The 16,842-nt window shown below is 37.8% G+C and overlaps 1 protein-coding gene across 2 annotated transcripts in view; it reads right to left on the reverse strand.

Moving 5' to 3' along the window:
• The window catches only part of LOC126092853 (phytanoyl-CoA dioxygenase, peroxisomal-like), an 85,035-nt gene that overhangs the window by 13,481 nt on the left and 54,712 nt on the right, over positions 1-16,842 (reverse strand). For both annotated transcript variants that reach the window (XM_049908593.1, XM_049908586.1), the window contains exons 5-8: positions 11,196-11,309; positions 10,796-10,945; positions 2,618-2,752; positions 572-709 (exon numbers count right to left, since the gene is read on the reverse strand). In XM_049908593.1, coding sequence (XP_049764550.1) covers positions 572-709; positions 2,618-2,752; positions 10,796-10,945; positions 11,196-11,309 — 537 coding nt within the window. The remainder of the gene's footprint in view (positions 1-571; positions 710-2,617; positions 2,753-10,795; positions 10,946-11,195; positions 11,310-16,842) is intronic.

A 16,842-nucleotide genomic window follows, 5' to 3' on the forward strand; every position in this document is an offset into this window, starting at 1 on the left:
GGACACTTAAGAAGCTAAGGAGGCTATTTACTTCTGTCTTGGCATAAAACATTAATATCTGCCACATCCAGTTCAAAATGATACCTCTTTCCATAAAATGCAGTACAGATGGCATGTTAAGTGACTGCACTCACATGTAGCCTTTTGTTGGGCTGGATATGATATGCCTGTGGTTGAATTTCACCAAGAGGAGGTGAGCGGATGGGTGGGTGTTTGGGAGAAGTCATGCACCTGTCTTGTCTCTTTTGGGATGATCTGTGAAGTGCAGAATTGGGTGTAGGGGCGGTATTGAGTTGGACTGAGATGTTGGATAGGCTGGGTAGGCATCAAAATACTACTCTGGAGGCTAAGGATATGATTTTGGGTAGGATATTCCTTATCTCAGGATTTGATAAAAAGTACTTGAAGATCTGGCAAAGAATATGGCCAAGTTCCTAAAGTCCTGAGGGGTACTGTGTGATAAGGGGAGAACTGATCAGAGGGGGTTCACCTTGTAGGAGTGTTGTCTGTGGGCTCTGTTTCTAAACTTGTAACCAAACTAGTTTTGTTCTTGTATTTTTGTATAACATACCTGGTAGCTGAGTTCCACACCTCTGCGTTTTGTGATTTCAAGTACTTCCTGAGCTATGTTTTCTTGTGTTGTTCCTCGCACATCTATGTAGTGGCAGTCCGATGCAGCATAATGGCAAGAAATTGCTTTTCGAAAACCCTGGGAAAAAAAGACTACACTTTACCAAAGTGTACTCAGACAAAATCTCAAGAACAGTAAAACAATACTAGAAAATTGCAACACCAGAGTCAAAAAACTTGTGATGAAAAATATTTTCACACTTTCATCCACACATTCATTTATTCGTTGTTTTCCAAATAACGTATCAAGGAGATGTTCCTCCAGGGGTGCTAAATGAATCAAAGGAAATACAATGCATAGAAACTTAACTCGTACACTGTATTAGCAAGAAACTGCCATTGCATTTTTAATACTATTTAGGCTTATGCCAGCATAAATTAAACATAGTAAATTAGAAGAAAAGCCATTACTCTGCATTTGGCAGACAAAACATTTAAATTTTTGTAATTACTACAGCCTGAGTTAAATGAGTCAGACAATTACTCACAGACACCTGAGCTGATTTTCATTATGGTAAATTCCCACTCGCAGCAGGCTGTAAGATAAAGTGGTCCAAGAAATTCTGATAGCAACAATATACTTATCTTTTGAATTACAACTGTGTAACTGTGTCAGTGAAATTGTATAATTAATGTACAAACACTATCCTACTTCACACTTACACAGAAATGTAATGCAAGACCCATAATAACTATGAAACTCAAATAATTTAATAATGACTTTTGGCACTAAAGAACTACTCACTTGCAAAGAAAATTGACAGAAGATAGCTCCCATGGGTGACAAAAAAAACCTTATCAGAGGACACTGACAAGGTACGCCAATGTTTTGAAATGTTCAGTTCACTGAAAGTGTGTTCCCAATACACTTGTAGTGTAGATAAAGATAGGAATACTCCAAATGGAATGAAGGAGATTGTAAATATCAAATATCTACACTTTATTAACTGACACTGAGGCATAAAAAATGCCTGTGTACATGACACAAGCCAAAAGCCGACTGAGTCAGAGATTGCTGCTACAATGTAACTGCAGTATTGCCCAAGGAATCTCCTCACTGGAACACCTGACTGCTGCCAGGCTGGCACACAAATGCACAACTGATCAGATTGTCTACCAAAATGCCACTAAAGTGCTTCTTAATAGAGGCACATTTGCTGGAAAATGGGACTAATGTAGCATAAGTATATATTACGACAACAAAAAAGTCAATTTTTGACAAAATAATTTAATTGCATAGATAAAAGATCTAATCACCAAATGGTGGCAGAACACTCAAATAACAGAAGGTTTTAACTAACCAAGCTTCTTCGGGCAGAAGGGTTGAAGGGGAAGGAAGAGGGGTGAAGGAAAAGGACTGGAGAGGTCTACAAAAAGTGGTAGATTTTGAGAAAGTCACCCAGAACTGCTGGTCAGGGGAGACTTTACCGGACAGGATGAGAAGGAAGTATATATTGGGTACATTACAGGTTTATTCATAACAAATCCTAAAATAATTATAAAATTTGTTCACTAGTTACTGTCTGAGAGTGATTTGATACAAGTTTGTAATCTTAAACATTTTATTTAAATTTTCAACACTAGCTTAGGGCACAGTGACATTCACTAGCTTAATGATTAATAACATTAACGTTCATTGTAACTGTTACTGTATCACAGAAAAGGCTTTTTAATAGCTGCTCCTTCCCAGAAATGAAACAGCTGACTTCTTGTCTATCTCTGGAGGTTCTCCCAGAGAGATTTAAAAGCACAAAATTTGAATGAATTAACCAATGAACAGACATATATTAGTTCATTTCAATGGATGAGTTACATTTTAAATATGAAATAGAATAATTTATTGTAGTCTTAAAAATCTACATTTCCATAGCAACTTTTGGCTACAATTTGAAATAAGTAACTTTGTGTATTATGTAGTGGAATCAAAGTCATGTTCACATATAGAAGGCAGAAATATTCAGGTAGGTACTTCAAGTACTTTACTAACCTGTGTAACATTAATACCAGATCCGTGAATCAACAGTGGATGGAAAAATACCGTATCACCTTTTTCCATCTCAACAAAAATCTTTGGGTGGTTATCGTACCCCTTGATTCCATGAAAAGCTTTGTTGACACCATTCTGAAAGGAGAAAGGCAATATAACTTTTTTAAAATCATTAATTTACTGCATGTACTAAATCTCCATTTTAGAATCTCAAACTGAAAAGTAAAAAGGATGAAATGAAGAACATCTTTAAGTGAGCAAAATCTAACTTCACTGCAACATGATCAATATAGAATGAAAATATTTGAGTGACAGTATGAGATCTTTGTTACTTGACTAGCTTAGCACCTGCTGCTTCACTTCCGTAAACTGTATGACCTGCAGGTTTTTTATTATTATTATTATTATTTAATCAAATTTTTATGTTATTCACAAACTGCAACACCTTCGAAGCTTTTCATGCTAATTAACGCCATATAAGCATTGTCTTTCCTGAATATAGGAGTCCAAAGTTTTTGTTAATTACTGCTTTTCTGTTCTTGTGGAGATATTTCAATGTAGCAACTTTCATCCCCTAACAAATATTTGTTTATATCTGACTGAGAAGTGAAACACCAATTTCCTTAAATTTAGCTTTAAAATTTTTTAAAAATTTTTATCCCCTATTGCCTACCCTTAGGGGCTGAATTTTCAGAAACACTGAAACACATATTTTTTTTATTTCTTACTGAGAAGTCAAATACCAGTTGCCATAGGTGTTACCTTAAAAATCCTTTATTAATTCCTTGGTAATTGTTTATTTTCAAACAAACTTTCAGCCACTACTTTAGCCCCTTAGTGGTTGAATTTCCAAAAAAGCTGAAACATGTATTTTTTTTATTTTCTGGCTGAGTTACCAAATACCAGTTTTCATAGTTCTAGCTTCAAAATTCCTTTAATAGTGACATACTTTCAAAAAGTCTCTCATGCCCTATTTCACAATTTCGGACAATCCCTTCTTAAATTATGCCTCCAGTATAAGATACAAATCCTCTCCAAACTTCAAGTTTCTACACTTAGCAATTTAGGCTGCGTGGCGATGAGTCAGTGAATCATTCTGACTATTTCATCTCCTTCGGGGTTGATTTTCCAAAATAAGTGAAACGTGTATTTTCCACCTCAAACCATGAACCTAATTTTCAAAGATTTAGCTTTGAAAATGCTTTTGCAATGAAATATTTTCATAAAATGTTCCACCCCCTATTTCATCCACTTATGGGCTGAATTTTCAAAAACAAGGGAACACGTATTTCTTTATTTTTAACTGAGAAGTCAAATTTAAATTTTCACAGATCTTTAAAAATGCTTGCATAATACAATATTTTCATAAAAAATCTTGTTGCCTATTTTACCTCCTTGGGTTCTATTTCCAAAAACATTGAAACAATTTATTTTTTATTTGTAACTGAGAAGTCAAATATAGTTTTAAAAAACATTTTCACCCACTATTTCGCCCCATACGGTTAAATATCCAAAAGTGCTGAAAGACATATTTCTTTATTTCTGACCAAGAAACCAAATACGAATTTTCGTAGATCTAGCTTCAAAGTTGCCCTAATAGTGACAATTTTCAAGAAAACACTTCATCCCCTATTTCACCCCCTTAGGGTTGGATTTACAAAAAATAGCTTCCTAAACGATGCTTACAGTATAAAATCCACACTTACTCCAAATTTCAAGTCTCTATCCTTAGTGGTTTGGGCTGGGCAATGTTGAATCAGTCAGGCAGGACACTGCCTTTTGTGTATTGAGATAATGAAAGCTTTATCAGTCACCGGTCATGACTGGGTGATTGGATCAAGACTACAGTTTTAAACAACATTTAAAATATAGAAATAAAAATGGAATAAATATAAAAAATAGAAATTAGTATTATGTATTATATACAATTAACATTCAAATCTAAGATAGTCAAATGGACAGCCAACTTCTTTTTGGTGGAAAGTGTCATCGCATTAGTTGACACTTGCTGAGTACAGAGTGCTACAGAAGACAAAAGGACAAAACTCTGTTGAAGTCAATGACTGCCCCAACCAGTACACTAAGAGTTAATGAACCCAGCTGTCTACGTTTCCCTTTGTACACATAGCTGATTACCCAGAGTTGCTCAGTTACTCAGTTACTTATTCATCCCAAACTTATGATGGACAGAAAAGGGATGAAATCTGCCTGTACAGTAACAAGAAACTTAACTTACATACATAAATAATTTAGGAGTGACAGTGATAAATCACCAAATAACGGAGGTGTTTTGTCAACAGCACACAAACAAGATCGGAAACTTTTCAGACAAATCTTCTCAAGGTAGAGTACAGGTACACACAAATCTGTAGAGCTACACAGTGCCAACCACCTACATTATGCTGTGACTGCAGTTCTGTAGCTCAAGTGGGATAGAGACTGTGTCAAGTGGACTGGCATAAGGGGAGGAGGTGGGATGTGGGAGGGAAGGCTGATTGGGGGGAAGGAGAGGGGGGGGGGTTGATGCTGATGGCTCAGGGGGAGGCAGCAGGTGCAGGGGGGCAGGAGAGCATCATGGGCAGCGACACTTAATGATGGTGACATGGGGACTGGGCTGGGCGGGGTGACTGAACAGAGGCTGCGGGTGCAGGGTGGGGCAAAGTGGAGTGGCAAGTTGTTAGCATTAACTCCTAAATTATATACTGTCTACCAGGACTTTCCATTACCGTATTAATTTATTTTAATGTTTTTAGGAAGGATAAATACAGAATACAAATCATAAAGTAAAATCTTCTACAAACTCACTGTAATATAAGTTTCATTCTTCAGAAACAAGGGAATAGTCGGGACTGCCCCAGGGAAGTGTGACAGGCTCTTGTTCTCTACACACATTAATGATCTGACAGATAGGGTGAGCAACAATCTGTGGCTGGTTGTTGTTGATGCTATGGTGCACGGGAAAGTATCGACATTATGTGATGGTAGGAGGATACGGCACGATTTTGACACAATTTCTATTTAATGTGATGAATGGCACCTTACTCTACATGTAGAAAAATGTAAGTTAATGCAGATGAGTAGGAAAAACAATCCCGACACGTTCAACAACTGTATTGGTGGTACGCTGCTCGATAAAGTTGTGTTATTAAATATCTAGATGTAACATTACAAAGCAAAATGAAATAGAATGAACACATAAGAATGGTAGTAGGGAAGGCAAATGGTAGACTTGTGTTCACTGGGAGAATTTTAGGAAAGTGTAGTGCATCTGTAAAGGAGATCACATATAAAACACTAGTGTGACCCAATCTTGAGTACTGCCCACGTGTTTGGGATCCTCACTAGGTCGGATTAAAGGAATACACAGAAACAGTTCAAAGGCATGCTGCCGGATTTGTTACCAGTAGGTGCTGTCAACACACGAGTGTTGTGGAGGTGCTTTGTAAACTCAAATGGGAATCTCTGGAAGGAAGGCAACTTTTTTCAAGTGAAGCACCATTGACAATATAAAGAACCAACATTTACAGCTCATTGCAAATGATTCTGTTGCCACCAATAAACATTTTGCATAAAGACTGTTAATATACAGTGACTGCTTCAAGGAATATTTTCTTTATTTTCAGAATAACTCTCTTTCTCCATCCTTCTATCAACATAAAGATAAAATCATTGATAGGTTGTTAATTAATGTAGTCCACACCAAAAAATTTTGAAACCCACCATTTATTTAAGCAAAGCTGTTACAAGAACGAGAGTTCACTCTCTTTAGAGCCCCTTTGTCTGACAACCAGCTGAAGTGTACTTACGGGTTACAGTGGCGCTTCCACTGCATGCTGCTGTTAGCAATTCGTTATCATAGTCTGCAGCCAGTAAGGTGATAGTAAAAGGTGGTGGTTGTTGTCTTCTGTCCTGAGACTGGTTTGATGCAGCTCTCCATGCTACTCTATCTTGTGCAAGCTGCTTCATCTCCCAGTACCTACTGCAACCTACATCTTTCTGAATCTGCTTAGTGTATTCATCTCTTTGTCTCCCTCTATGGTTTTTACCCTCCAAGCTGCCCTCCAATATAAAATTGGTGATCCCTTGAGGCCTCAGAACAAGTCCTACCAACTGATCCCTTCTTCTAGTAAGATGTTTCACAAATTCCTTTTCTCCCCAATTCTATTCATTACCTCCTCATTAGTTACAATGATCTACCCACCTAATCTTCAACATTCTTCTGTAGCGCCACATTTCAAAAGCTTCTATTCTCTTCTTGTCAAATCTATTATCGTCCATGCTTCATTTCCATATGTGGAATCTAATTCCCTTAGCATCATCTGATTTAATTTGACGACATTCCATTATCCTCATTTTTCTTTTGTTGATGTTCATCTCATATCCTCCTTTCAAGACACTGTCCATTCTGTTCAACTGCTCTTCCAGGTTCTTTGCTGTCTCTGACAGAATTACAATGTCATCGGCAAACCTCAAAGTTTTTATTTCTTCTCCAGGGATTTTAATTCCTACTCCAAATTTTTCCTTTTGTTTCCTTTACTGTTTGCTCAATATACAGATTGAATAACATCGGGGATAGGCTACAACCCTGTCTCACTCCCTTCCCAACCACTGCTTCCCTTTAATGTCCCTCGACTCTTATAACTGCCATCTGGTTTCTGTACAAATTGTACAAGTCTACCAATGCTAGAAACGTAGATATGCCTTTCCTTAATGTATCTTCTAACTTGAGTCATAGGGTCAGTATTGTCTCATGTGTTCCAACACTTCTACGGAATCCAAACTGATCCTTCCTGAGGTAGGCTACTACCAGTTTTTCCATTCGTCTGTAAAGAATTTGTATTAGTATTTTGCAGTCGTGACTTATTAAACTAATAGTTCAGTAATTTCACAGCTGTCAACACTTGCTTTCTTTGGAATTGGAATTTTACATTCTCCTTCAATTCCGAGGGTATTTTGCCTGTCTCTTACAGTTTGCTCACCAGATGGTAGAGTTTTGCGATGGCTGGCTCTCCCAAGGCTATCAGTAGCTCTAATGGAATGTTGTCTATTCCCAGGGCCTTTTTTTGACTTAGGTCTTTCAGTGCTCTGTCGAATCCTTCATGCACTATGACATCTCCCATTTCATCTTCAAGGTAACCAATGAGAATTGTTCAATCTTATAATCTTGGTTGTCACAAATATTTGGCTGTTTCTTCCAAAAAGTCATGACTTCTGGGGTTGTGGTTATGTTGTTGAACTGTCTTGGAATCTAACATCACAGCATAAATTATTGCACGTGAAACAAGCAGCTATGGAATTTATAATCTTTTTTGCCACAAACATATGACTTTTTTCTAAATGTCATAATTTCTGAGGTTTCTAACAACCCTACCACAACAAAGGTCAAAATTTTAATAACGATTGTAGTGTTGCTCACGCTGCTAAATACTGCATTATCGGGCAACAACAGTCATACTACGTGGCAGGTGTCATTAGAGCACAGTTAATAGTCATTTCATGTAATAATGAAAAAACTAGGCACTCATCGTTTTGTTTCCCACACTGGTCTCATCGTAAAATAATGGCTCAATCGTTGAAAATCTAGGTGGTTATGATTCCAAGCTCGGATGCAAAGAGGCCTAGGTTTTATTCTGCTATATTCAAAGGTTTTGTAGATGCGCTTCTCAAACCATTTTTGGAGATTAAACCTTTCAAAGTTAGCGCAACAGTGATGTAAAAAAAAAATAATCAGCACTCCGAATTTAAGTTACACTTGCTTTTAATTGCTTTTATTGCAATATCACGTGACACACAAACATCACTTCACAATACAAAACATACTTGAAAACATCTTTTTCACATTTTATAAGCCAACTACAATATGTGTCTTTCCAACATGACGTCCAAGACTTGACCTTCTCAAGGTCCGACTCTCTAACAAGTTAACAACTAACTAACTAATAATCGCTTACGCGCCCAAAAATCAGAGTCACAAGTACACCAAAGATCATAGTGACAAAAGAAATAAAACACATAAGATGCACAGATAAGAAAAATCTACTCACCAAGTAGTGGCAGGAGAAAATACAGACACAAAAGGTTAGGTTTAACTTATGCAAGCTTTTGGAGCCAGTGGGTCCTTTTACTGGCAGGAGAATTGAAGGGGAAGGAAGAGAGGTGAAGGAAAAGGACTGGACAGGTTTAGGAAAAGGGGTACAGTTTGGAGAAGTTACCCAGATTCCCAGGTCAGGGGAGACTTGGTGTCCAGTAATGACACACCTGAATTAATATAGGCAAAGAAATCATCCCTATCATTTTCATAGATGTCACCCTCCCTACATTTGTCTCAAAGGATTTAGTGGAAAAACAGAAAATCATAGTAGGAGTCTAAGGTTTCATCACTGTAGCACCCGACTCGATTCTTTCTGCCTCCTACACTTTTATTTCATTATACATGAAGTTGCTGAAACTAGTTTTCAAGTTGTAGGAGCTATTGGTAAAAAGTCAGAATTTTATAAGCAGGCTGGTTAAAAACTTATCAGCCTACTTTTTTGTGTGTATTGATAATGCAAACAGCTGCATGTGCGCATGTACTTTGCAACAGAGAAAAATTTCAGATCACAGAATTGCCTACTGGCAATAATGTAGTGTACCCTACTAGGAATGTTATAGTTGCAAAACTTAGTCAGTTCTGCTAGTTTGACACTAGCATGAATGTTTATAGAGTTATACTAGTTTCAGACCAATGTCACATACCAGTACTGCAGTTTTCTTGTCACGTGATACTTCGTTGACCTAATAGCAGTGATCTTGTGTGGTTATAAAAAAACTCCTTTTAAAATAATGAAGTTTGTACTGCACAATGACCACAACCAGTATTTTTATTAGTGAATTAGTTAGTCAATTAGGGTACCTGTGTATCACCTATTTCCATTTTTTGAACAAACTGGACACAAAATAAATTACACATCACAACAGACATTTAACATTTTACATCTCAGTTACTAAATGCTTGGAAAAGTGAAAATGTATACTAACTAGGGCCTATTAGAGTAAAATTTCAGTGTTAATGCTGGTACAAAGTTACACTATCATTCAGGGTAACTTTAGATTGGTCTTAAAAAACAAAGAAGTTTTCCTATATCTAATGCTCTTGGTAAATTTAGATCATGCCAGAAGGACATCAGATGTTAATAAGAAGTTAAAACAAACGGTGTTAATACAGTACTGCAGGTTTACTTTGAAATATCAGGATATTGATATCGACCTGGCACTGTTCCAGTTAAATCACTGTTGCCAGAAGCTCCTTTCATAGACAACATAATTAAAGGATAATCACAAGCCTACGAAATTGTAGGAAGTTAGGAAGTGAACTGAAATATTAACTAGAAATCAGAGAGGTAATAAGACTACTACTTTTAGTTTAAAATAATGCAAATAGGTGGAGCAGCACCCATTTGAAACAAAAGTGGTATTTGGTACAAAGATACGCTGACTGGCAAAAAGTTGCCCTTACTGACTGTCGTTAGTTAATTAGTTTCATGTATCATTTGCACAATTAACTGTGATGATGTGGAATGAGTGATTTTATGTACACACCACAAACTAACTTTTAGCTATTGCTACATGCTGAACATTTATTAAAGGGTTTTTAATAGTAATTCCTACCCACCACCTTTTACACATCACAACAATAGAAATTCTTCTATGGAATAGAAGGAGTTGTCAAGGAGGAACTTTCTAAGTTTGTTTTCAAATTTTACTTTGCTGTCCATCATACACTTTATATCACTGGGTAAGAGAGAAAAAATTTTAGTTGCAGCATTGTACAACACTCTTTGTGCTAAAGACAACCTTAATGTGGAATAATGAAATTTTTTCTTCTGGTATTATAATTACTTACAGCATTGTTCCTTTTGAACTGCAGTAGATTATTTGCAACAAACTTCACAGGGGAATAAATATACTCCGAAACAGTAGTCAGAATGCCCAACACCTTAAACAGATGTCTACAGGATGACTGTGGATGTGCACTACATATTACCCTTATAACACTTTTTGGAGAAACCATGTCTTTCTTAAAGATGCATCACCCCAGAAAATTATTCCATATGACATTACTATTTCCCCCCAAGATTTGGAATGATTCTAAGTGCAAATTTGGTTGCACTAAGTTGTTTTAGGAGTAATGACATTTACCTCCAGATCAGGATAGTCATGCTGCAGGAGTTTGCCCTTGTGAGTTCCGGGGAGCACGTACAAACAGCCATTCCTGGTAGTCACCTTCTCCATGGCTGTCCATGCTGCCACTATGCGATCAGCTGGCCTAAAGGGAAAGTAATGTAGGTCCTGTAACAGAAGATTGAAGTTCACAGAAGAGACAGGACAAAGCAGTGAATTAGTAAACTGCAATTGTGGAAGTAAGACGTGTCAATTACAAGTCACTTTATTATTACAAGATTTGGATGAGAGAGACAGAGGTAAGGCTGGAGACAGAAATGAAATGAGAAATAAAGGAAATGGAAGGTGGACAAGGAGGGTGGACGGGGATGAACTGGGGTGAAGGGGTAACAAGAAAACTTTGTAACATTTTACTCACCTGATGTGCAGGGTGTACAGAGGTAGCCTTCCCTGAGTCTGGAGGTTTATTTATAAGCATTGTGTGCATTGCCTTTATGTTGGGTCCAGTAAAGCACTCAACGTAGTCAAGCAGCTGCAATAAATGTAGCAGTAATATTATAATAATTTTAAGGATTTTAATGGAGATGTTACTTGTGTAGACTAATAAAAGTGCCACTTTAAAATTATATACATATATTTTTTTGCTGTGTTATTTATCCTGGAAAGACAAGGAACATTAGGTCGTCTCTTACATCTAATGAATGTGGGCATAACATGGGTACATGAGTAATGAAGAAAGAGGTGAAGCTGACAAATGAAATTAGAAAGAAATGCAATTCCAAGAAGATATGAGAATTTGCTTCACCATTTGACAGGGAGAAATGGTCATATATGTTAATTTTTTTATTGAAGAGTTTTGAGGCTGACAAAAGTAAGTGATTCAGTAGTTTCTTAAATGCAACAGGACTTTGAATTCCACACAAAGTGCAGGGTAACCTGTTTCTAGAGACAGACAGCAGCAGTGGGGAAGGAATTTCTGTATGTTTTTATTTTACAGATAGATATAGTTGGATATTAGATAAGAGAGGCCTCATGTTGTAACTATGATGATTTGCTAGGAACTTAATCTGTTATGGAAGGTACTGGGTTGCATGCACACTGAGGACTTGAAGAGGTAGAAACAGCATATGGCTGTCAAATAAGTTTTCTAACCACATCATCCTAACTTGGTGTATGGAGCACTGATGTGGTCAGACAGACAGATGTTGCAGATATAAACCCACACAGATCCACTTTTACACTTTTAGTTCTAACTGCCTAGGGATTTTATTGCTCAACGCAATAGCACAGGCTCCACCAAATTAAGGATTGCACAAATTTATGTTTAACATCCTTTGGAATGTAGAGGTAATGTTAATGATTTCACTCATTTTATGTAGCAGAAACCAGTAATAAACAAATACTCTGACTAAGAAGTAGTCAACAAAAGCAACAGAAAATAATACTAAAACATCAAAGGTACAGTAAATTAAAATACTTTACAAAAGAATAATGTAGAATCACAAGCAACATCAACAGCTACGTTGCCTTAAAGTATGTTAATGTTTTCAACTGACATTTTTTAAATACAGGAAACAGTAAACTTTCAATATCTCCTTTTCATGTGACTGACTAAAATGTCAAAAAATCAACACACTGTCAGAGTACAGCATGTGTAACACATGGTGCTGTGGTTACTTCTGACAATGCTAACACATTCAGTCCCAAAACTTACTAAGCTCTCCCCCATTGTTCCTACATGTTACCTATAAAACCTTTCTTAGAGCAAAAGCTACGTGTGGTATATCCACCCGTTCTGATATAAGGCCAATGATTAACCATAACTAGAACAGCCATTGAAGAAGGTTATTATAAGTAAAGGAAACTTTTGTTTTGGATTTGTACATCAGCATTGGACACACACTGTATATAATGAACACCTAAAAAGGACTACAAACAGCATAGTTGGCACATCATTTCGCACAAAGTAATGAGGGTGAACAAGAAGATGCATAGGGTGGCCACATTTCTCACATGAAGAAGATCCATTATACACCATAGTTGTGTGAAGACAGTGATGACATTTAAAACAGTTAAAATATCTGAGATGTATGGTCTTACTATAAGGTAGATGAAACCTGCTGCGTTATGCTTGAGCAATGCTGGAGAGTTGAAAATTCAGTATCAGTGCAAGTGTCTTTTTCCAATTAACTGTACACTCTCTTCAAAATCTTTTTAACTTCCCTTTTCACAACTTATTTTAGCTCCTTTACATCTATATTCATCAAATCTCTGCATAAGACACCATTCCTCATGGATTTAAGTATGCTGTGCAATTTCACACAGACAAAGAAGTCACTACAAACTCTAGACTTCTGGATCTATTTGACCAGCCTCAGTGCAGCCATTTCAACCAAAGAAGTGCAGATTCTTCAAGTACTTAACAGAGTTCAGCATAAGCATAACTACCATATGTAGATAGTTTTTTTGAATACAAAATATTGTCAACTTTTTCTAAATTCCTTCGCCTTAAAAAATTATTATAAGTAAAACATTCTGTGACACACAAAGTATCCTTTTACAGAAATGTATCGTTCTTTGAGCTGATGTAGTTGTTGTCCTACCCAAAGCTCCACTTGTTGACATCGGTGCCAAGCCAGGTAGGAGAATTTTTTATTGAAGGAACAGAAACCACGGTGTCCCGTAAATAGGTACGAAAGCCAAGCTCAAAATGGGGGCCCATGCATTATCCAGAAAATCCTAGTATACGTGGCGTGTGGCAGGTTCCTACTAATGTATTCTATCTCAACAGCTACCCACACAATAGGTACATTCTCCACCTTCAGGAGTTTTGAAGTTTGCACCATCCTCACATCCGCAATACTGTGTGACAATTTCTGAAGCACACACAGTGCTTACTTTAACAAGCAGCGTCCTCTTCCATTCAAATATCGATTCCATTGCTAGAGCAACTTTCAGTAAACAACTGGAAGAAATGAGGACAGATCTGTCGTTTTATCAGGTGAGGACAGATCTGTCGTTTTATTAGGTCGCATTTCAATAAATTCATCTTCGGTTTTTATGTTGGATCATCAGTTAAGTAAACCAAGTGACCACCAACAGTACCTGCATTTTGACAGCTACCATTCCTTCCACACTAAAAATCCCTCTTATACAGGCTTTCCATCTGTGGATGGCATATCTGCAGTGATGAGAACTCCCTTGCTCAGTATGCTGAAGGTCTCCTGAGTGTCTTCCCAGACAAGCACTACTCCTCCCCCCCCCCCCCCCCTCCCATCTACTCCGCAAAATTATTTTCTGTGCTATATCCTCACACACATCAATCCATCCACCACCTCCAACTCAAGAATCAGTTAGCAAATAGTGCCCCTCTCATCTCCCATCACCCTCGAGTGGAACAACTGAACCGAATCCTTTGCCAGTCTCAGTCCATCCCTATACCACTCTCACTCCCAACCCCTTGCCACAGTGATTCATATCCCACTGAAAGATCAAAATACAAGACCCACCCAGTCCACACACCCAGCACTTCTGCCAGGTCACATACCAACTCTGCTGCACAGATTGCACAGCTTTTTATGGCAATATGACTACCAATAAGCTGTCCACCACGATGACTGACCACCACCAAACTGTTGCTAAGAACAGAGTTGACCACCCAGTGGCGCAACATGCACCTCGGCACAACAATCCCTATTTCAGTGGCTGCTTCACCACCTGGACCCTTCCCTCCATTACCAGCTTTTCTGAACTACGCAGATGGGAATAACCCTTGCAACACATTCTTCATGCACCCAATCGTCCCAGCCTCAATCTCCAATAATTCACTGCCCCAATGTCTTCCACCCACCATTTCCCCTTCCATCCATTCTGTCACCCTCCCCCCCCCCCCCCTAATTCATGTCCCCCCCGTCCCCACACCACTCTCCACCAACTCTGACGGTCAAGCATCAGAGATCTAACCTGTGTAATTATCATGCCTCCCTCCCTCCCTGCTGCTTTCCTAGATAGCAAACTGGATGCCTCCTTCAGAGCTGCCAGCCACCTTCTTCCTTCCCCCTACACCACACCTCACCCTCTCCATCTACCCACCTCACTCAACACAACCGCTCCACCATAGTGTGCAATCCTTGCACTGTGCACCCAGCCAGATATGTAAGGGCACAAGTTTCTTTCTGTTTCCTTTTTTCCTTTGTGTGGGCGTTTTCTTTTTAAATTACAGACTCTTTTGACAATATGGTGGATTAAAGTTTGCTTGCTTTTATCTATAGTGCTTTTTGTGCAGGAGTGAGAGTGTTAAGTTCGTAAAATATAACGTAAAATATCCTCTTTCAGTGAGAAAATTTTTACATCTGCAAACAGTTCATAGAATGACTTTCAGACAATTTCTTTGCCGGTCCATTCTCAAACAGCATTTGTGAAGAACACTGAACTGTTTCTGTGCAGGCTCTAAATTGTATCACAATGGTCATTTCTCCTTATGTGTGGGAAGCCAACACAATATTTATTCACTCTGAGAAGAAAGTTGGTGATTGAAATGTTCTGAACATATTTTGCCACAGTTAAAAACACTGTTTTAATGTGTCTTACCACACCTTGTTTATCATATCTTTGAGACTCCCACCTCATCTCTTCAGTACAGTACAAAACTAGCCACCCTTCTTTGAAATTTTTAATGTCCTCTATCAGTCATATGTGTTAAGGATCCTACACTGCACAGCAATATTCCAGAAGAAGACAAATAAGCAAAATATAAATACAGGCAGTCTCTTTAGTATGTTTGCTGCAGCTTCCAGGCCTCACATGCAAAAGGTTGTAATTCAGACCTTTTAGAAACTCTGAAATTTTTATAGAAATGACTTTTGGTCATTATGTTTACTCCCTTAACTGCCTTAAAGTAATAATTTTATTTCTATTCCTGTGACACATCAACTTAACTACAGTATTAACTTTTACAACTGCCCTCTTTTTTTTCCTTACTACAATTTGTTTTCCATCAGGAATCTCTGTGCATGCGAATTTAATTCTTTTTATTTATCTATCATAATATTTAAACATCTGAAACTGCTGTTTTATCAGTTAAAAAACAATTGATGATGTGACCTACTTATATCGACTATACAATGTAATCAAAAATCTACTTTTTGTTACAAGATGTACATTTTTTTTAATGGTAATCGCCATACAAACATTTAAAATGTAAATCTTTATTGCACTATGGACAAAGTACCACAAACAAAGATTTAAATGAAAGAAGGGATTATAAATAAAATGAAATCCAAGAAAACTGAGAAATGGGAATAATGAATGCAATAACATGGACAAATATACAGAATGATAAAAGGGAAGAAATTTGTTCCAGTACTATACTATGAGCATGTGTAATCAAAGAGTGTGCAATACATGTGCCTCCACAGCTGGTACAGAGCGGTCACCTCACAATGTGGACAGACGGCGCAACAAGCACTGTGCCGTGTGCACAACAGCCCAACATAAGTCCAGTGCACCACAGGCCCTCAGCCTTGTATGCACACCTAACGGGCTGTATATTGATGTGTTCTATAGATAGAAGACTTTGTGCTGTTCTATACTTCATTCAGTGTTACTGCGGATTATGTGGAATCAGAATAAAACTTGGTTGGCATTACTTCTGATATGCTGTCTGTTCTCACCGACCAGCACCAGGCTCTCTCTGTGGCACTAAACAATTGGGCAGCCTCAATGATGAAACCCTCACTGTTTCCTCTGTATGACAATTACGTGGAAGATTATGATGCATAACAAAAATGCCTTCAGCAACATTTTCAAGCATCTGGAGTGCTGATCCCAAAATGCTTAAGCTTTATTTCTGTCATGGATTTCTCCTTGTATTTATCACATTTTGTGTCAGCTAGCTAGATGCTCTTCAGGAACCTGCCAGTCTCTCTTTTGAAGAAATGTGTCAGTTGCTCTCTACTTACCATTTCAAATGGACTCTGAGTAACGTTGCTCGCAATGAGTTCTACCATTGTCAAAATTGCAAGGATAAATCCCATCTGCCTAGTTCAGAGAACCAGTTGGTAGAG

Source organism: Schistocerca cancellata, chromosome 1 (assembly GCF_023864275.1).
Source record: "Schistocerca cancellata isolate TAMUIC-IGC-003103 chromosome 1, iqSchCanc2.1, whole genome shotgun sequence".
Classification (NCBI taxonomy): Eukaryota; Metazoa; Arthropoda; class Insecta; order Orthoptera; family Acrididae; genus Schistocerca; species Schistocerca cancellata.